Source organism: Schistocerca serialis, chromosome 8 (genome assembly GCF_023864345.2).
Source record: "Schistocerca serialis cubense isolate TAMUIC-IGC-003099 chromosome 8, iqSchSeri2.2, whole genome shotgun sequence".
Taxonomy (NCBI): domain Eukaryota; kingdom Metazoa; phylum Arthropoda; class Insecta; order Orthoptera; family Acrididae; genus Schistocerca; species Schistocerca serialis.
This window is the reverse complement of record NC_064645.1, coordinates 264,688,941-264,711,483: the sequence shown is the minus strand read 5'-3', so window position 1 is coordinate 264,711,483 and position 22,543 is coordinate 264,688,941. Positions and strand designations below refer to the sequence as shown.

The window sequence follows — 22,543 nt, the reverse complement described above, 5'->3', positions numbered from 1 at the left end:
AGAATCTGTTGAACACTTCATTTAAAGACGTTGCTCCATTTCCATTTGTGACACAAACACATTGCCACACTACAGATGCACATCGAATGCTTGTATTTTCTAGTCACAACTGACTAATCGAATGCACTTATGTTGTTTACAGTTGTTAGTTCAAGTTTCCATTGTAGGCACTGTGCTGACGTCGCTTATACAATAGGAATAAATTTATTTTCGTAATTTTTGGATGGACAGTGTACAGAATTACGCCGCCAGTAATTCCGTTATTTCAGATTGTTTTGATCATTAGAATACTTCTTAGGCTCCAAACCAGACACCATTACACCAACGTAAAACGGATTTTCACTTTGAATTAAGTTGTTCACTGCTTTACAATGTGTTTCAAGATTGGGTCAGTCAGTAACCTCACTAATATCGGCGTATTGACTACGCTTACTATATTTTATACAAACTTCCACTTATTTTTACCATTATACAGCTTATGGCTGGTAGAAGCGGAAGTATTTGTATTCGTGACTGAGAACGGTGTACTGACATCATTATATCAGTATTTACGTCATCTGCAGACTAATAATTATAGCTATCACAAGTCGTATGTGTTTACGTTCGTTAGTACCTCCAAGTCCATGTGCCAAGAGCAAGTCATTAATGCTTATTTTCCCCTGGTCTCCAGTCCAGGTGATGAAGTATGGACACGTGGAAGCAAAACGGTAAGTCTATACTTACAGCTGCAGTCCATTTAGCGGTGCAGTTACGACTGTGCAGAGAACATCAGGTAGTAAGTTACGTGAAATGTCTGTGGGAAGACTGTTAGACGCAGAGATAAAGCAACTAGCACACTGATTTGTATACCTATTGAGATGCCACATATAAAAGTACCTGCACTTTACCTGTTACACCTTGGATATCCTCCAAGAAACGACTGCCGAATCGAATCCCTGAATGCTAAATCAACCAAACTTATTACTACACGAAACTCTAACCATCTCCAAAGATCCTTGTTCTTCAAAACATTTTTTCTGCGCAGTAGCATCTGTAGCAAGTCTTTCGATATGCACAACCCTATCAATTATTGCGTTAGTGTGCTTGTTAGCAAAAATTCATCTCGTCCTTTATATTATAATGTAGAAAGTTTGGAGAGTTCTTGACATAATATCAAATACACCTTCAGTATCTACTTTCCTACATAAAAATTCCAAATCAAACGTATTACTACACTATGTCCTCCACCTACACATCCCACCAAGTATTGGTACAGTAAAAAGATAATTTCTACGACGAATTTACCGGTTCGCACGACGGCTAACAAGGCTCTTCGTTCTCATCATCTGAAGACACATTGTAGAACAATACTCTTCATCACTACACGCCTCCGATGTATCAGTCTTCTCCTTTGTTAGTTGCGGATCGAACGCTTGAAAATGCATTAAAGATACAAACTTGTAATTATCATCTTGGAGAAATCAAACTACGATCATTAAGCACATATTCACCCTTCAATGTGACACATTTTCCCAACGATGAATGACGAGGCGGGGAGATCTGTAAGTCCTCATTTCAGCTGTTTGCTGTTCAGGAAACGTTTCGCCTCGAAAATCACCTCGAGGCTACCACACAATTGTTTCTTCATAGAAAGAATACTGGTGTCCAAAATTAAAGCAACACTCAGAAAGTTTGCAAGGTTGCTTTTATTTTGTAACAAAACAGTATAAACAGGCGATATAAAAGTAGAAACAATGCAAAGAATTCAAAACGTAAACAACTGTAACACGCATAACGGCGGACAAAAATCTTCGTTTTTTTCCAACTTAACGCTTTTGCACACATTTCGGCAACTGGATAATGTGCTCATTGTGGGGTATGACCTGCTGCGGCAAAAGTGCAGGCCTGACAACGATGGGACATGCTGTGAATGGTCATCAGTCTCATGCTGAGGCAATAACGCCCATTCTTCCAGCAGAGCTGATCGCAGTCTTGGAGATTTGATGGTGACGTAAGCCTGCTCCCTAATCCATCCCAGACGTGCTATATGGGATTCATATAGGGAGAGCGAGCAGGCCATGCCATGCGTGCAATATCTTCTGTTTCCAAGAAGACATTAACCACCCGTGCTCTGTGAGGTCGAGTATTATCGTCCATCAATACGAACGAAGTCTGGGCCCACAACACCTCAAAACGACCGCAAATGAGGTCGCAGGATATCGTCACGATACCTAACAGCAGTTAAATCTTGCCGACTCAACCCGAACAATTTCATGAACAGGAGTTCGAGTGAATCCCTGCCCACAACATTAGGGTTCCTCTTCGATATCGGTGTCTGTCCACGATATTTGGGTTCCGAAATCGTGAATGCGAAATCATCGAGAATCACACTCCAGACTAAATTGACACTCATCTGTGAAAACAACATTGGCCCATTGTTCGAGCACCCAGGTGGCATGTTGATGGCTCCACTCTAGACGCTCCCTTTTGTGAAGACGCATCAGAGGTAGGTATACAGCATGTCTCCAACAATAAGAGCCACTCTGCCGAAGTATTCTGCACATCGTTTGCCTCGATACAAAACGTCACGGATGCTGCGATCTCACGCGCCAGTTGTCCTAGAGTACAAAGGCAGTGCTGTTGTGTCCTTGCAGCCAAATGATGGTCCTCTCTTCTGAAATCACAAGTGGACGACCCTGCCTTGTCCTTCGGAATAGAGTTTCGGTCTCTATAAACTGTCACTACATCAGGGAAGCAACAGAACGATTCACGCTAAGTCATAGGGCCACATCAGCTTGCGATTGCCATGCTTCCTCCACCGCAGAGAGTTTGGTAGCCATCTTCTCTGTGCCACATTGCACCGTCTGTGGCTGCGTACACAGTGATTGTTGATGTGGCATTGACTCCTATGGCGGCTTGCTAAGGTATTATGGCGATGGGGAGTGCACTCATATATAAGATTGTTCTAATTAAACTGTTGCTACTTGAGCCAGTATAGACGGAAAACTATTTACACTGAGGATAACTGACTATATAGCAATGGTGTTCAGACCGTTAGCTGCAGGATATGCGGTGATGGTGTCATAAATTGCCGTTAGGCGCCGAGTACTGTTACGATGCAGTGTGCATTACTGTTGCAGACAGTCAACATAGGTCTCGACAAGGTGAGCAGGGCTTTACTCATAAAACTGTTTCATCAAAACGATGGCAACAGTGCTGATGCTCTTCGCGAATATCGGCGCCTTAAATGAATACGGAGGGATCATGCTTTCGTACCAGGGATGAACAACATGACTCGAAAGTTCTGGTTAACTGGCGATTTGGGAATTGCTCCTCGGACGGCCAATCGTGGCACACATTGTTCAAGAACTTACTGTTCTGTTGGTTGAGACTGCTGGACGCAATGTGCGATCGTGAAGCTGTGCACGAGCTGCCTCACGATAGCTGAACACACCATTGTCCACCTGTCCAAAAATGATGTGAACAGCTGTGAAATGGCATCTCTAGTGCAGCACCAGAGTCTCGTGGACGCAAATAGTCGTCATATTGAGCAACGTTTGTAGCCTGGAATAAAAATGTAGTACGCAATGCAAAATGCTGCTCTCTTATGTAGAAACTAAAATGTGTTTTTTGCAGTTGTTTATTCGTTATTTCTCCTCCACATGGCATTACAAATGTTTCCACCAAGTTTCATTCTCCTACGATCAGTCGTTTAAATGGGGACCTTCACAAAATTTAATTAGAAGCACGCTGTAGTTGCGAACAAACAAAACATTAATTACGTAATTTTAATTTTTGTGCCTGTAATTAAGACCTTATAACCACCCACTGTGTTTTGATAGGCTGCTAACTGTTTCGAGATTTTCGGTCATGTCACGGCATGAAATGCAGGTTTCATGTTGAGATAAAACGAACCGTACAATAATTTGTGCATGTCCTTAAATTTAGAAGGTAATTCTGCTTTGCCGTATTGATGTCTTAAGGTTGTAGACATTGTCATTATCAATATAATTATCATCGTTATCATCGACGACAACAGCAGTATTATCAGCAACAACAACGAATAACCAATTGACACTCACTGTCTCCCCCACACTGCTCCATTCGTCAAGATCTTTAGCTCTATAGATTTTGATGCCTCAGTTTTGTAGAATCATCTGCTCGCATTTCATTAGATCGTGGTCGCACTACACATCGGCTGCACCACCTATTTTTCTGAAAAGCTATTTCTTTTTGAATCTTAGTTGACCAAAAATGACACAGTAGAAGCTAAACTAATTACACATACGAAAACCTCTTATGCCATAATAATTAATAGTTGAAACACGGTTCAATTTGAAAGAATTTCCGCCATTGTTAGGATACAAACGTAATAGTCACACCCAACCCGCCTATGAGTTTAAGTGTTAGTATTATATAAAGTTCTTCGATTCGGTAATGGAAAAATTCGTTTTAAAGAAGGCTATAATTGAAACACACTCATCAGCCAGAACATTATGACTATCTCCCTAATAACCGGTATGTCCACTTTTGGCACGCATAACACTGGCGACGCATCATGGCGTGGAAGCAGTGAGGCCTTGCGAGGTTGCTGGAGGGAGCTGACATCACATCTGCACACACAATTCGCATAATTCCTGTAAATTCCGGGGAGCGGAGTGTTGATTTCTGACATCACGTTCAGTCACATCCCATATGTGTTCGATGGGGATTCAGATCTGGCGAGTAGGGGACCAGCACATCAATTGGAACTCGCCACTGTGTTCCACGAACCACTCCATCATTCTCCTGGCCTTGTGACATAGCGCACTGTCCTCTTGAAAAATGTCACTGCCCTCAGGAAAAGTGATTGTCATGAAAGGGTGTACGTCGTCTGCAACCAGTGAACGACAACCCTTTGACGTAATGCATCAGTTCCACTACATCCCGGATGCGCACGTGAATGTTCCACAGACCAACGTGGAGCCGCCGCTAGCTAGTCTGCCTTCCGCAGTACGAGTGTCAAGGAGCTGTTCCCAAGTAAGACGACGGATTGTCGCTCTCCCGTGGGCATGACGAAGAACGTATCGGAATTAATCAGACCATGCAACGCTCTTTCACTGCGCCAAGGACCAGTGCCGACGGTCAAATGCCAATTTCAATGGTCTTTGCCGACGTCATGGGTCTTCGGCTGCGGAGGCCCACCGTTATGAGTGTTCGGTGCACTGTGTGTTCAGACACACTAGTACTCTACCCAGCATCAAAGTCTGATGTTAGTTCCGCTACAGTTCCCCATTTGTATTGTTTTACCTGTCTGCCCGGTCTCCTACGTTTGCAATGAGGGGTCGCCGCCCAATCCCATGACCTGTGGACGTGGTTTCACCTTGGTTTTTCCACGTGTTGAAGATATTCACCACAACTCTCATCGAACACCCGACAAGTCGTGCAATATCCGAAATGCTCGTGCCGAGCCTCTAGCGATCACAATCTGCCCTCGGACAAACTCAGGTAGATCGTGGAGTTTTCGTGTGTCTGACTAGCAGTCATTCCTCACTAGGTAAAGCTGCTGTCGCTTGGAAAGGTTTATATCGATAGTAGGTCGGTGGTCATATTGTTCTGGCTGATCAGCTGTATGGTCTGACGCATTCCATATGGCACCAAAAAGTGCCTATAGGTCCTAATTTTTTCAACTTGTCATCTATACCCTCTTTATTCAGTTTATTGAGTGGTCGTCCCCTCCCCCCCGCCCCCCCTCCGCCTCTTCTGAATTTTGTCCTCGTCAACAACTTGACTGCTTGAACTTTTAAGCTGATTGTGCGATGTATGAGTTATTTAAGAAATCATACCCTACTCAGCCTGTGTTGTACGAAAAATATGAACTTGTTTTCAGTACTGAATTTAACGTCGGCTTCGTAGTTGCTGTGCCAGGCATGCTGCCGAAATTCGAGCTGTTGAATGTGCTTTGAAATCGTACCCGGTAAATAACTCAGAAATGGCAAGTGCAGAAAGTGATCATCAGTTGTCAACGGTGAAAAAACTCACTTATTAAAATCTGACATGTTTTATATTCGTAAAAGAAGTTCTAACACAAACAGCAGGGCATCAAAAGAATGCAAAAGTATTATTATGGATTTCCAGAAGAACTGACTTATCCCTAACATCATCAGTCCCCTAGAACTTTCAACTACTTAAACTTAACTAACCTAAGGACATCACACACATCCATGCCCGAGGCAGGATTCGAACCTGCGACCGTGGCGGTCGCGTGGCTCCAGACTGAAGAGCCTACAACCGCTCGGCCACACCGGCTGGCTCTCACAGGGTACAATGAAAGGAGAGGTCATATACAAAAAAGATTTTGCAAATTATTTGGATGTATACAAACTCTCAGAAGAGAATAGATAAGTTTCACAGCTCAGTAAGTCAACTTTACGTCCACCGTATGACTTACGTGATTCATTGGATATTTAGTTTTCTGTTGTCTATTGGTCATTTATTATTAGTATAATATCTTGAAGACAAAAAAAAAAAAATTGCCGGCCGCGGTGGTCTAGCGGTTCTAGGCGCGCAGTCCGGAACCGCGCGACTGCTACGGTCGCAGGTTTGAATCCCGCCTCGGGCATGGATGTGTGTGATGTCCTTAGGTTAGTTAGGTTTAAGTAGTTCTAAGTTCTAGGGGACTGATGACCACAGTAGTTAAGTCCCATAGTGCTCAGAGCCATTTGAACCATTTTTTTAACAAAAAAATTTAAGGCCACGCAATCCCGTTTGCGTTTAACGCCTGCTTCCCTTGCCAGTGCTTTCCACCCTTCCTACCTCTACACTAAAATGCCCGGTGGCCCACTATGCCACACGCATATCACTCTGATTGCTTACACTGTTTCCTTACATGCCCGACCACATCTATAAGACGTGACTTCCGAAACGAAAAGCAGCGCGGGTTGGCCGCGCGGTCTATGGGGCCCTTCCCCCGAGTCGAGCGGCTCTCCCCGTCGAAGGTTCGAGTCCTCCCTCGGTCATGTTTATGTGTCTTGTCCTCAGCTCAAATTAGTTTAAGTTAGATTAAGTTGTGTGTAAGCCTAGGGACCGATGATCTCAGCAGTTTGGTCCCAGAGGAACTTACCACAAATTTCCAGTTTTTCCAAAAAATTATGGCAGAGATAACCGAAAAATTAAGAGACCTCTTTGAAGAAACCTCTTCAGCAACAGGACAATGTTAGCGGAGAGGTCTTCCTGGTGTGTAATCTAATGCTGAGTAAAGAGATAGATGATAGCGTCGATAACAGATTTACAGTGCTGCAATACGAAAATAAACAAGATCTAGGATCTTAGCAGATTCTCTCATATTTCCAAGCTGAGAGACGAAGATTAGAGCTTAACGTACAGTGAGTGACGAGATCATTAGAGACAGAGCACAAGCACTGATTGGACAAAGATAGGGAAGTAATTAAGCAGTTTCCTTTCCGTCACTCATCTTAAACTGTTTCGGACAACTACCGAATACATAAATTTTGATCCCGTTGGGGAATTTGACCTCCTCTCGTCCTAAATGAAGACTCAGTGTCGTAATCACTTTGCTCGATCACATAGCCAGTGCGCAACAATGCTACAAGAATTATCGGGAAGTTTTCTATTGTAAACCCCTAATCAAAGCCGTCCGAATCAGATCAGCAGAAAAAATAGATCAGGGCAATGTCGGGTTTTGGAGACTAATAATTAACGATATTTATCAAGTTAATTCATATTTCATGAAACACAGCGCAAAGATACCTTCTAACATGAACTGGGAAATTGATTGGCGATTTTTCTTATCGAAAATAAAGAACTAACCGTTACCTGAAGTGTACAATCATGCAACACTATCAAAGAGACAAAGTAATATACTACCTGGCAGTTTCATTCCATGCTGACACTGTGTTTCTTTGAATGCGTTGGATACAGTCCTCATTACAGTTCTGACGTAAGATGCATAATGCAGATCGTATTACGAATGCATTTTCTAATGCAGCTGTAGTACGAAACCACTAGCTTCCGTCTGGAAATACGTTGCTAGTTAAAATATTCGTTCCTGACACGCCTTGTTTAGAATTTATGCATCCGATTGAAAGTAGCAGTGTTGAGCGCGGTTCCAGGATTCGCGTGTCATCGAGCCCTCCCACTAACACGAACATTCCGAAATTGGAGTTTCCTTTCCCGTCTTTCTACTGCTCGCCCTCTAATTGCTACTGTAATTAGAAGCAGTAACCAGGAAATTTTCCACTAGCGAGCTAAGGTGTATAACAGGAACGGCAATGCACACGTCAGACCTGTTCGAATAGCGTTAGAATGCTAGATTCGAGTACGTCTTGCTTATTGCACGCTGGAACGCTGGCCGAAGTTGAGGGGTCATCATTGATGAGCCTTTCGGTAAAACCATCTTGGTAATGCCATAAGTAATTATTAGTAATCTCATCTCTTGGTGGCCAAACATAAATTTCTAGTTACTTTTGCAGAAATATTTATGAAATCTTTTTGTCACAACACTACTTCAGTTAGTCTCTTCGTAATAATCATAGATTATTAATCGGTCGTTAAGCTGACACAGGTGATATTCTGAGAAGTTGTTACTGAAGAACAGATGGAAATCAAGAGATGGAAGTGGTCAACAAGTGGTAGAAAATAAAATGGATAAAATTAATACAGAGAAATTCAGCTATTGCGTCAAAAATTTTACCCTGTATAAACCCTTTGTGTGTTATCTCATGACATTAATAAAAAATGGTTCAAATGGCTCTGAGCACTATGGGACTTAACTTCTGAGGTCATCAGTCCCCTAGAACTTAGAACTACTTAAACCTAACTAACCTATGGACATCACACACATCCATACCCGAGGCAGGATTCGAACCTGTGTTATTCGAGAAGTAGAAATACCCTTGGGCATTGCGTTAGATGGTATTGTCTAAACTCCACAACATTTATACGATTCAGCTGCTCGTCATCATCTGTTTTATTCTGTCTCTGTGTACCTTAAAAAGCTATAATCTTTTGCATGTATTACGTTTTGATTTGAATTTGCAGCCGTTTCTCTACAACTTTGAGAAATCTGATAACAGTTTGACTATAATCCTCAGAAACACTACACTACATAGAACAGGAACGACATACACATCAAATCGTCTACTTCGAACATATTCACAGTTCGTACACCGCTACTGACAAACTTCACAAACAATTGGCAAACACAGAGGCTGGATTTCTCATACAAGCGGTTAATAGCTTTTACACAATTATAAAAGGGGTGCCGTTTACGAATTTTTTATTTGAAAAATCCTAAGGCTTAATTGAAACAAGCTTTAGTAACATTATACCTCTATTCTTCATGTCTACATATATACTTCTCAAGATAATCACCCTGGCGGCGAACACCAGTTTGTTCATATCGTCACTGTAGATATACTTGACGGGGTCACAATCTCACCTCTAGTTACACCGACTCATGACTACCAACCTGAAATCCTCGAAGATGTTATTTAAGTATTTTAAACAGACGAAAATCGGGTGGGACCAAGTTGGGACTGTCTGGAGAACAATCGACGACAGTGAACCCAAAGCATCCGGTTGCTGCAGATGTCGCAGCGCTCGTGTGTGATCTGGCATTGTCATGCTGAAGGATGGTTAAATGGCTCTAAGCATTATGGGACTTAACATCTGAGGTCGTCAGTCCCCTACACTTAGAACTACTTAAACTTAACTAGCCTTAGGGCATCACACAAATCCATGCCCGAGGCAGGATTCGACCCTGCGACCGCAGCAGCAGCGCGGTTCCGGACTGAAGCGCCTAGAACCGCTCGGCCACAGCGGCCGCCATGCTGAAGGAGAGAGTGCACTATGTGCGGACGAACTCCTCGATCTCGTGCTTTTAGTTTTCTGACGATCTATCAGTACACATGTTATACGCTACAATTCCAAATCCTCTAGTGGAAGAGAGTTTCATCTGTAGACAGCGAACTGAGAAAGTCTACGGAGTAATATGCATGACATATAATGCGTCAACCGATTTTGAGAACAGAATAAAAAATGCAAAGGCGTTACCTTGCAGCACGACCTAGCAGTTACGCACTGAAAACAATTCATACACAAGTAGCGGCGGCAGAGTTACAAAATATCATTAGTACTTGCCAGGGAAGACACGCAGCAAAGATTTGCTTGCTCTGGTAGGCAGCAAGGGCCAGCTGGCGGCAGGCAAGGAAATGCCGTGGCCTGGCGAGCAGCCAGGAGCAACGAGATCCTGTTATAGGAGCTTGCAAGATTCATTTATCACTGCAAGGGGATGGGATACACGTGAGAGATTTTTGCTCGCAGGCAGTTGGCACTCTCAGGTAGTACTAGGAGAATTGTTTACACTAGGCTCGAATTTTTTCTTGTAGTTACTGTCTGACAGTTCCTTTCGAGTACTTTCTGCAAGCGTCTGGGAGTCTAGCGAGAGCAGGTCCCGGAAGCGTTTACACAATACAGTGAGTGTGTCTGTGAAGGCAGAGAGATCACTCCACGCGAGATTTTTCTGTGGTAGTCCACCTGCTTACTTGAGTGGTAATGTGTTTGCCTGCCATGAAACGGGCCTCGGTTCGATATTCGGCCGGGTTGGAGATTTTCTCCGCCCGTGGACTGGATATTGTGCTGTCCTCATCATCATCATCTCATCGTCACCCACGTGCAAGTCGCCCAGTGTGGCGTCACCTGAAATAAGACTCGCAACCCGGCGGCCGAACTTCCCTGGTGGGGTCTCCTGGCCAAAAATGCCACACGATCATTTCATTTTGTAAATTTTCTGTTGTGGTTCTGAGCGTGCAATGGAGGAGCGTCGGGTTGAAGCTGACTTTCAATAATTTTAGTGGCAAAGAAAGAACGTAAACAGCCATGTTTGTGTTACATAAGAGAGCGGAATAAGCGCCGTGATGATTTTGGAGCGTGCAAGGATCTCACTGTAGAGCTCGTGATGGAAAATCCACAAAAAATCGAAATTTTACGAGAATGAAAGTTGAAAGGTGGCTACACTGAGCCACAGCGCCAGAGATTGCGCCAAAGAGTATTATTCAGCCGCCTCCACTGGCAGTGTCTGTCGAGGTCTCGTGGTAGTCTGTGCTGAGATGTCGTAGTGAAGAGTCTGTTTTGTTGAGATGTGCTAGTAGGCAGTGCTTGCTGAGATGTGATATTGGAGAGTTCTGGTTGAGATGTGGTAGTAGCGAGTCGGTGTGGAGGGATTGTAACGTTTAGAGTGCTTTTCATCAATATAAACGAAGGTAAAAAAAAAAAAAAATTTCTTTTCTCTCTCATTATTTCAGTGTCCTAAATAATGCGTCATTACAGGTTCAGTCAACAAAGCGTCTGGCGTGTGTTCTTGTATTAGAGTGTAATTCTGGGTTTCTTGTGCAATTATAGTATTTCTAATTTTCTTTTATCACGTCAGTATAATTGGTATTTAAAAATTCTTGTCTTGTTGAAGAAGAACCGTGCCAGATGTGCGTTGACTCATACTTCCACATACAGAACAGTTATACTTGTGCTTTGGTTTCGTAGGTTTCATAGTTGCTGGGGACTTAATTAATTAATTGTGTTAACGAAAATTTTCATTTCATTCTTTGTTGTTGTTCTATGCAGTCAGATAGCGTAATAATACTAGTCAGGGCCAACCGTTTACGAGACTTCCTAATCGGACTTAGAGCCACCAAAAAGAATAAAAATCATTTTCAAAAATAATAATTAAGCCCCATGCAAAGTGTTTGAGAGGAAGAAATACTCTTTACAATTGGATCCAAAATTGCCAATCTGGATACTTTTCTGCGTAAAATCCATTAATGTTAAAGACAGAGTGCTGGTGACAATAGTATTTCAAGTATGAGCTACGGTTATTCTCTTTAACATCTGGTAAAGTAACCATTACGGTGAAACAACATTGCACCAGTTTCATCTTGATGCCCACAGAAGATCAAAAGTGTAATAAGGTGCATGTGTTATAAATGAAGCATTTCGGGAGACACTTTTATTGCAGTGTTTTTACTTGTATTGACTTAAGTAACCACTCGTAAAATCCTGAAGGTTTGCTTTTCAACACACAATATAATAATATTATAATTGAATACCACACTATATAAAATTATAGATACAGTTGTATTGCTTGAATTTAAATGGCACTTTTCCGAATTCCAAAACTATTACTATAATTTCACTTTCTCTACGTGAATTAACCTATATTACAAACCTACTTTTCCTGATCACTTCAGTTGTGTACATCCTGGTAAATTTCTTCTGTGCAGTTGTTAAAACTGTAGTCACTTCAGCCAAGAATCTTTGCTTCTTTTCTCAGTTTCCGTAGTCCGGTAACTGTATATTCCATGGCGCTGGCCTTTCTTCCTGAAAATAATTAAGTACACAACTTTGTCCTGAGTTCACTTCCTGGCAGCTCTCCTCATTAAGTGGCCCTAAGCACTATGGGACGTAACATCTAAGGTCATCAGTTCCCTAGACTTAGAGCTACTTAAACCTAACTAACCTAAGGACATCACATGGGTACTTGGAGACCATTTGAAGCAATTCGTGGACTTTATGAACTCAAACAACGATTCAATTTTTCTCGACGACAATGCACCATGTCACTGCCACAGTTGTTCGCGCCTGGATTGGAGAACATTCTGGACAGTTCGAGCGAATGATTTGGTCACACAATCGCTCGACATGAATCAAATCAAACATTTATAGGACTTAATCGAGATGTCATTTGGTGCACAACATTCTGCAGTGGTAACACCTTCTCAGTTATGGACTACTGCAAAGGCATCATATTCTGCAGGAACTTCTAAAGACTAATGTTACTTATAATCCGTCTTGATTGCAAATTATTTTTTTAATTCAAACGACCGGTTTCGGTTCATTCATAACCATCTTCAGATCTGATATTTCAGTTACAGGAGTAACCCGTCCAAAACCAGCAAGTTTCACATGCTGCGTCACATCTGATGTGAAAGTTGCTGGATTTGGACGGGTTACTCCTGTAACTGAAATATCAGATTTGAAGATGGTTCTGAATGAACCGAAACCGGTCATTTGAATAAAAAAAATTGCAATCAAGACGGATTATAAGTAACATTGTAAAATCACTGATTGCTGTTATCCCATCAGACATTATGTCTGTTTTTTAAAAATTCTAAAGACTGGTTGAGTCCTTGCGACATCGAGTTGCTGCATTACGCAACGCAAAAGGAGGTCCGAGACGATATGAGGAAAGATCGCATGACTTGTGTCACCTGAGCGTAGATTATCACGTATTCTTTCTATTGTAATGCGTATGCACAATAAGTACAATTTCCTTAGTGCTGTCCTTCCCGTTGTTGCACTTTTGGTGGCGAGCAGTGTGCTGTGGTTGTGTTGCTTTACTTTCATAACTATGACATACTGCCTACGCTGATGTCTCCCCCCGTCTGTCTGCAGAGCCGCAGACGCGCGCGCCCGTGGTGCGGCTGAACCGGCCCCACTACCGGCCCGGGGACACGCTGAGGGCCAACTGCAGCTCAGGGTCTGCCAAGCCTGCGCCCCACATCGTCTGGATCGTCAACGGCGCTTCCGTAAGTATGCTGAACCACAACTCCACCAGCAAACATTGAGAGGTTGTTCAGGGATAGATTATGAGTATTTTGGTACGATGGACCCACGGTCTTCGGAGGCTCTTCAAAGAGTAATAATGTAATAACGATTTATTTTGTTAGTTACCACTATCACCATTGTATCTGTCAATATACCCACACAACAGCAGAGAAGCCTCGAATAAGTAATAATCACAACATATAATGTGTGCCCAAGTGAAAGGGAGACTATTCCGTTCGAACAGGCCGACCGCCGTTTCATCCTCAGCTCACGAGCATCATTGTATGTTGATGTAGAGGGGCATGTGGCCGGCACGCTGCTCTCCCTACCGCTCTCAGCTTTCGTGACCGGAGCCGCTACTTCTCAATCAAGTATCTCCTCAGTTGGCTTTACAAAACGTTGAAATGTGTGTGAAATCTTATGGGACTTCACTGCTAGGGTCATCAGTCCCTAAGCTTACACACTACTTAACCTAAATTATCCTAAGGACAACACACACACCCGTGCCCGGGGGAGGACTCGAGCCTCCACCGGGACCAGCCGCACAGGCCATGACTGCAGCGCCTGAGACTGCTTGGCTAATCCCGCGCGGCTGGCTTTACAAGGATACCGATTGGAGACTTATCCAAGTGCTAGTGAAGACCGATTGCGCGTAACTTCCGTGATATGACGGGAACCGGTGTTACCACTACGGCAAGGCTCCTGCCTAAAAGGAGTCTACAGTCACATGTAAAGCAATTTTAATAACAGTATTATAACTACCCACGGAACAACAAAGCTATACATACTTGCCAATGACATTGATATATCGGTCCCAACATGTAGGAAGTGAGTTAATGGGTTCAGTGTACAGACTCCTGTGTTCCTGACGGATCCAGTTTTCTATGATGTCCTGAACATCCTTGTCACATGTGAACTTTGTCCATTTAGGGTATTGTTCTAGGGGGCCTAAGATATGTAATTTACATGAGGAGATAACTTGACTGTGTGGAAGATGTTCCATGACTTTTCGCCTAAATTTTCGAAGAAGCTGATGGGTTTCTTGGCCGCATGACCTGGACCAGGATTGTTCCATTCGAAACTTGCCCCTGCCCTTTTTGTGATGGCCTGTATGAGCCTCAGAAACATGTTCCAATACTGTTCAGCGTTAATTATTGCATCCCGTAGCAGCCAGTCGACTAGTAGCGGTCCTTTCTGCTCGAAAAGGAAACTGAGTTACACATTTCCAGTCCTCATGGTGGAGTGAGTGCGCTATGTTTCGACGAAGGGAGCCGGGATGCCGCCATTCCATGCTCATCCGCTGGAGGCAGGCTTGAAGTGGTGACACCACGTTTCGTCATATGCCGCAATCTGAGCAATGAAATTCGTCCCCTGCTCTGCGTATCTCAAGAGATGGATCAGATAAACATTTATTCTCGGCATCTTGTGATTCCTTAAAAGATGTATGGGCGTCCGCGATGCACAAATTTTGTCATAACGAAGCTTCTCGTGGGTTATGTGATGCACAGTTGCTTTCCTTATCAAGATTTCAACGGTGATGTCACGTGTGGTGGTCCAACTATTCGTCGTTATGAGCTCCTCCACAGCCGAAGTTGTGCAACTGATTGTGACAATGTGCACTTGTCTTGTGCGTGGCATATTTTTTATGTCTACACGTGCCCGCCTCATAAAGCTGTTGTCGCCAGGATATTGTGAACCGTACGAGACACAGCTATCCATACATATATTTCATCCTGCGCAAAAAACAGCTGGATAACCGCTGTCTGTACTGATCGGAAGGTATTCATCATCCAACGAACTGCGGATTACAACACAACAGAAATGGGGAAATTGGTGGGATTCCGTTAACTCGGCTTGTGCAATTGGAAAAACACATTCATCCTAAAGGAGTGCATATCACGCTGCTACAGTGAAGATCTCCTTTTCAGCTGGACATACCATATACAACGCGCAAAACATACTAATGAGAAAACTCTCACACACAAAAGTATTGTGACGCAGTTGTCGTCGGTGTCGGAACAGCTCAGCATAAAGTCATTCTGCCGCTCTTCCAGTGCATTCAGTGAACTCACACACGAGATGCATACCAACCAACACTTCACTAATAAACATATCGATTTACTGCTGCTTATCACTGTTCACGCACAATTAACATTGATGGCGAATAAAAAACTAGACAGAATCGATCAGTACTAACTGCAAGCTTGAGCACAAAGAGGTAAGGAACGCATTACCGTTGTCAACACCAGATCCCGTGACCGAATCGGAACAAGACACACAGCTCATACTGTCGTCATTTGTATTGCTGTCCACTATTTCCAGTGCAATACAAATATTAGATTGGGGTATAAGTTCTAGGAGTTTTTGTTTTTCAAGTTCGTATTCCTGTTGCTATGGGTTTATTTATCGATTGTCATTTTTATGTGTACTTCGTTGTTGCTATTTGAGTTTATGTATTGTTATGACCCCCCGAGCTCAGAGGTTGTAATATGTCAGAACAACTGAGAGGTATGGTTGGGAGAGAGCGTTGACTCTCGTCGAAGGGTGCAGAGAAACGCGGGCAAGTGTGCCATACACTTTATTACATCGAAGGTACAAAGCGGACTTTCTGCTGAACTCGGCGATGGAACCACACGCCGTGCCAATGCCGAAATCTGCAGCGTCGGAGCTCGGTCGCCCATCCTTGTGGACGTAGTGGTCCTATTCACGCCACGGCTAAGTTGCTGCAGCGTCGGTTAACTGTGCCCGTGGCCCGGAACAGGGCTCACTGCTCCCTCGAGTGCGAGTCGTGGACACCATGCAGAGCGCCGAAGGGAAGCAGCCGACCGCCGTCGTTGCAGTGAGCCTGAGCATGTCCGGTTTTCCGCCCAGGGCAGCTCGCTCAGCGCCCGCAGCTACATCTACATCTACATCTATACTCCGCGAGCCACCTTACGGTGTGTGGCGGAGGGTACTTATTGTACCACTATCTGATCCCCCCTTCCCTGTTCCATTCACGAATTGTGCGTGGGAAGAACGACTGCTTGTAAGTCTCCGTATTTGCTCTAATTTCTCGGATCTTTTCGTTGTGATCATTACGCGAGATATATGTGGGCGGTAGTAATATGTTGCCCATCTCTTCCCGGAATGTGCTCTCTCGTAATTTCGATAATAAACCTCTCCGTATTGCGTAACGCCTTTCTTGAAGTGTCCGCCACTGGAGCTTGTTCAGCATCTCCGTAACGCTCTCGCGCTGACTAAATGTCCCCATGACGAATCGCGCTGCTTTTCGCTGGATCATGTCTATCTCTTCTATTAATCCAACCTGGTAAGGGTCCCATACTGATGAGCAATACTCAAGAATCGGACGAACAAGCGTTTTGTAAGCTACTTCTTTAGTCGATGAGTCACATTTTCTTAGAATTCTTCCTATGAATCTCAACCTGGCGCCTGCTTTTCCCACTATTTGTTTTATGTGATCATTCCACTTCAGATCGCTCCGGATAGTAACTCCTAAGTATTTTACGGTCGTTACCGCTTCCAATGATTTACCACCTATGGCATAATCGTACTGGAATGGATTTCTGCCCCTATGTATGCGCATTATATTACATTTATCTACGTTTAGGGAAAGCTGCCAGTTGTCGCACCATGCATTAATCCTCTGCAGGTCCTCCTGGAGTACGTAAGAGTCTTCTGATGTTGCTACTTTCTTGTAGACAACCGTGTCATCAGCAAATAGCCTCACGAAGCTACCGATGTTTTCAACTAAGTCATTTATGTATATTGTAAACAATAAAGGTCCTATCACGCTTCCCTGCGGTACTCCCGAAATTACCTCTACATCTGCAGATTTTGAACCGTTAAGAATGACATGTTGTGTTCTTTCTTCTAGGAAATCCTGAATCCAATCACAAACCTGGTCCGATATTTGCAATGGCTTATCTCGCACTTGCGTTAACCTGTGATCCTGAAATGTTTATCGCTTAAATATGTTACCCACACAAATGTATTGCCGAGACTTCTTACTCTGCATTAATTATTTTTGGTGTTTCAATTTTTTTTGTCTGTATAAGTCCGACAACGGAGATTAAAATGAGCTCAGTCATTCACATGGGTACACCTGTACACACGTTAGCCGGTTGCTGACAAGCCGGGAGGTCGCGAGTTCGCGCCCCAGCCATGCCACCACGGACGGAAGTTCGCGGTCTGCAGGACGATGCCGCACAGAGGGCGGAGGCTAGCAGCCCTCTCTTGCTCGTGCCGGTGAAGCTCCAAGTTGCAACGCGCCCCGCCACAGCAATGACGCGTCCGTGCAGCGGAGGTTGGAGGTAGCTTCAGCGAGCCGGTTGGCGGCTCATATTAATCACCAGAAGGTGGTCGTGGTTGGCCTGCAAGTTAAACAATCGTCATTCCCCGGTTCTGGACGCAGACAGAATGGCAACACGACTACCCCTTCTGAGCTTCCGGACTCGCTTATCTATATGTGTTTTCCTTACGCCCCTGACGTAGATCCTCTGGAGGAGACAAGCGGAGTGCTCTTTAATAATTACAACTTCAGCTTTCCCCTGTCCACTTCGGCCCCTACACACAGATCACTAGACGCTAATGTAACTGCAACATATAGGTTCTTCGCAGCACGTCTGTGCCTCGTGCTAACCTGATTACTTCACATTTGTATACAACGCCTTGTAGCTTGTGAGCGGTGTCGTAAACCTGACTCTCCAGAATCGTTTGCAAAATATCAATACCGTCCGCGCCTGCTATCCGATGTGCCAATCGGTACCGTAACTATTGCCTTTCAGCAGCAGCTGCGCGAGACTTGCAAGAATTCCCCAAATCAACATTTGTAATTATTCGTGGTGCATAAATATTGTCATTTTGTCATTTCGGGATAGTGAGTGAAGTTGTGGACACTAGAAAATGGAATGCCGAGGGGAGAGAGACTGGAACATCTCCGACATGTCCTTTTGTTTGAGTTTAGTAGAATGTTGACAGGAGCGGAGCAACCAGAACAATTTGTGCCGTCTGTGGGGATATTGTCGTGACAGAGCACGGCTATAACATGTGTTTCTCGTTTTAAGGCCCGTGGTTTTGACTTTAGTGAGTCCCCACGTTCAGGAAGACTTTCGGGATTTGAGGAAGATCGTTTGAACACATTAATGCACAAAGGTCCACGTGAGTGTGCTCGAGGACTTACAAACATGAGTAACTGTGATCATTCCACCGTCATGCCACATTTAGTTATGTGGGGATGGTTCAAAAATGGAGTGTATGTGCACCGCATGCTCTAAGACAAAATCATAATAATCATCATGTGGCCATATGTGCATCTCTGCTTGTTCGTCATCAGTTTCCTCGTGAACGACAACGACCATTCACGTCCTGTATCGTCACTGGCGAAGAGGAATGGGGTCTTTGTGCTAACATGAGGAAAATAAAGGAATGGTTGAGCTCTAACAATGCAGCAATTCCGCATACAAAGACCTGCGCACATCCACAAAGGATTGTGTGTTGCATCTGGCGGAACAGAGACGTTGTGTGTTCTACGAATTGCTTTCCCGAGCTGTAACCATCACTGCTACACCTACACCTACATGGATACACTTCAAATCACATTTAAGTGCCTGGCAGAGGGTTCATCGAACGATCTTCACAATTCTCTATTATTCCAATCTCGTATAGCGGCGCGGAAAGAACGAACACCTATATCTTTCCGTACGAGCTCTGATTCCCCTTATTTTATCCTGGTGATAGTTTCTCCGTATGTAGGTCGGTGTCAACAAAATATTTTCGCGTTAGGAGGAGAAAGTTGATTGGAATTTCGTGAGAAGATTCCGTCGAAACGAAAAACGCCTTTCTTTTAATGATGTCCAGCCCAAATCCTGTATCATTTCAGTGATTCTCTGTCCCATATTTCGCGATAATACAAAACGTGCTTCCCTTCTTTGAACTTTTTAGATGTACTGTGTCAGTCCTATCTGGCAAGGATCCCACACCGTGCAGCAGTATTCTAAAAGAGGACGGACAAGCGTAGTGTAGGCAGTCTCCGTAGTAGATCTGTTACATTTTTTAAGTGTCCTGTCAATAAAACGCAGTCTTTGGTTAGCCTTCCCCACAACATATTCTATGTTTTCCTTCCAATTTAAGTTATTCGTAATTGTAATTCCTTGGTATTTAGTTGAATTTATGGCCTTTATATTTGACTGATTTATCGTGCAACCGAAGTTTAACTGATTCCTTTTGGCACTCATGTGGATGACCTCACCTTTTTCGTTACTTATAGTCAACTGCCAATTTTCGCACCATTAAGATATTTTTTCCAAATCATTTTCCAATTTGTTTCGATCTTTCGATGACTTTATTAGTCGATAAACGACTGCGTCATCTGCAAACAACCTAAGACGACTGTGTCTCCCAAATTGTTCATATAGATAAGGAACAGCAAAGGGCCTATAACACTACCTTGGGGAACGCCAAAAATCACTTCTGTTTTACTTTCCGAACAGTGACCTCTCTGACAAGAAGCCACAAATCCAAACTCCAGAAGCACGCAATTTCACTATAAGCCGCTTGTGTGGTACAGTGTCAGAAGCCTTCTGGGAATCCAGAAATACGGAATCGACCTGCAATCCCTTGTCAATAGCACTGCTGACAAATGTTCAAATGTGTGTGAAATCTTATGGGACTTAACTGCTAAGGTCATCAGTCCCTAAGCTTACACACTACTTAACCTACATTATCCTAAGAACAAACACACACACCCATGCCCGAGGGAGGACTCAAACCTCCGCCGGGACCAGCCGCACAGTCCATGACTGCAGCGTCCAAGACCGCTCGGCTAATCCCGCGCGGCCACTGCTGACACTTACTGTCAACAACTGAGACGTCTTGTAGACGCAGTCCAGGTAGAACGACGACGAAAACTGCGAGAAGTGATGCTACTCCACGATAATCCCCGTCCGCATTCTGCAAGAGCGACAAAAAACATTGTACAGTATTTGGATTGGGAAGTCATTCCACATCCACCTCATTCATCCAATCTTGCGCCCTCAGATTTTCCCCTTTTTTCGTTCTTTATCGAACAACCTTCAAAGAACTTCCTTTTCTGATGAAAATGCGCTCCGAACATGGCTTGATGATTTCTTCGCCTCAAAACCACGTGATTTCTACAGTCGCGGAATTAGAAAGTACCCCAGCGCTGACAGACTGTTGTGAATAGTGAATAAGAATATATGAATAAGAATATATTATTGCTGACTAAAGTGTCTGTTACGTTTATCTGTTGTATTTATTAAACTTACTTAAAACCGCTACGATCGTATGCAACAAACCAACACAAAAGTAAGTGTGGGAAAAAAATAAACAAATAATGCAATAACTCAAGAACGAGACGTTAGAGACTGTAGATCCCTTGTACCAAGATACTCAGAAATTTATCCTATATACCGGCATTCACGTCAAGAAGTTTAAAAATATGTTCGGTTAGTAAAGTAGTGGTGTCGCTACAACGTTTGTGATTTTAACGTTATATTGTACACCATCCGTAGAAGATTAATTCGTGCTTTCCCGAGAGTCCGCATAAAAAACGAAAAGCTTGGGATTCTAGCAAATTCAAAGGATGGCTACGGTAACAATTTGTTGTTTATACCGCACCGTGTGCGTCGGTGGATCGCGAGGGGCGCGTGTATACTTAGTCAGTAACAGCATGGAAAACAAGATGCCACGTTCGAGTCCGGTCTAGCATACTGTATTAGTCTGCCCGGAAGCTTCAAGTGCACGTTGATATTAGTTCATTTTTATCTTCACAGTCTCAATAGCAACGATTTGCTTGGTGGGTGGGGAGGGAGGGTAGGTAAGAATATTTCGCATATCCCATTTTGGAAACTGCATTTTTAATGTTTCGTATTATGTTCCGTGACCATTCACACTGTACTCTGGTATCTTCTGTAAGTTCGACTTGATATGGATTCCACATAACCGAGATGGTAAATAAATACGTCTGTGGAAAAATAAGTGTGGACCAGACTAATATAACTATTTCAAATCTTCGCACTCACGTGCGTCGGTTTACAATCATGAAGTTACTCATTTTATCACAATTTCCTATGGGAGTCGCTACTTGTTACAGATTTAACTTTCATTAGTAAAGGTAAATCAACTACAAACGAATTGTGATACAAGCTATAAACAAGCATAAAGGCTTAACACGAATACGCTATCCTCGATTGAGAGCCGTACGAGTGCAATACCGCATATTATGGTAGTTTTCATAACAGGCAACAAACTTAATCCCCCACTGGATGTTCCAGGTTTATAATTGTGCCGTTGTGCAATTGGGCCGCGCCCGCTTAAACTATTGCCAGAAAAAACAAAAAGCGTCGGCAGAACAGGAAATTATTATCTGCGCAGCATCCATACGCTTTTCAATAAAACCCACTAAATTAGTTTTCGAGTGGGCTTCAGTATTTATGCGATTACATGATTTGTTTAATTTACTTTAATGTTCTTGAATATCTGCTGTTCTGTACGAATTATACGTTTCGCAGTGTTTAAATGAATGCTCAGCTGCTTTAATAAAACAGTTGCTTGTTTTAATACCAGTAGATTAAAATTATATTAATCGAAACTCTCTCTCGTATTTACCTCAGTGGACAGAAACGATCATTTGCAACGAAAAGTAATCACAATCAGAAGACTGCCGTAAAAAACTCTGAGTTTGTCGCGCTTTGTTTCAGGGAGAGTGAATTTTTTGCGTTACACTTGTTCTATTAGGTAGGTATACTATTAGATATCACTTTATCATGCTTGCAAGAGTTGTTCTTTGAGCAGCCCGTTTGCGGATACTCACGGAGAGTCTCACACTTTTCAGCAACAAAATTTTATTTGTCTAAGCGGACTCCTAAAATTTAGATCTAATTAACGTGGCTGTATTCGTTGTTATGCCTTGAAACGATATGTTTAAGGTCGCATGCTCTTTTTTCTT

The 22,543-nt window shown here is 43.4% G+C and overlaps 1 protein-coding gene across 1 annotated transcript in view; it reads left to right on the top strand.

The window, feature by feature from the left end:
• Positions 1-22,543, top strand: part of LOC126416581 (uncharacterized) — a 671,456-nt gene that overhangs the window by 619,733 nt on the left and 29,180 nt on the right. The window contains exon 4 of the mRNA XM_050084331.1: positions 13,426-13,559. Coding sequence (XP_049940288.1) covers positions 13,426-13,559 — 134 coding nt within the window. The remainder of the gene's footprint in view (positions 1-13,425; positions 13,560-22,543) is intronic.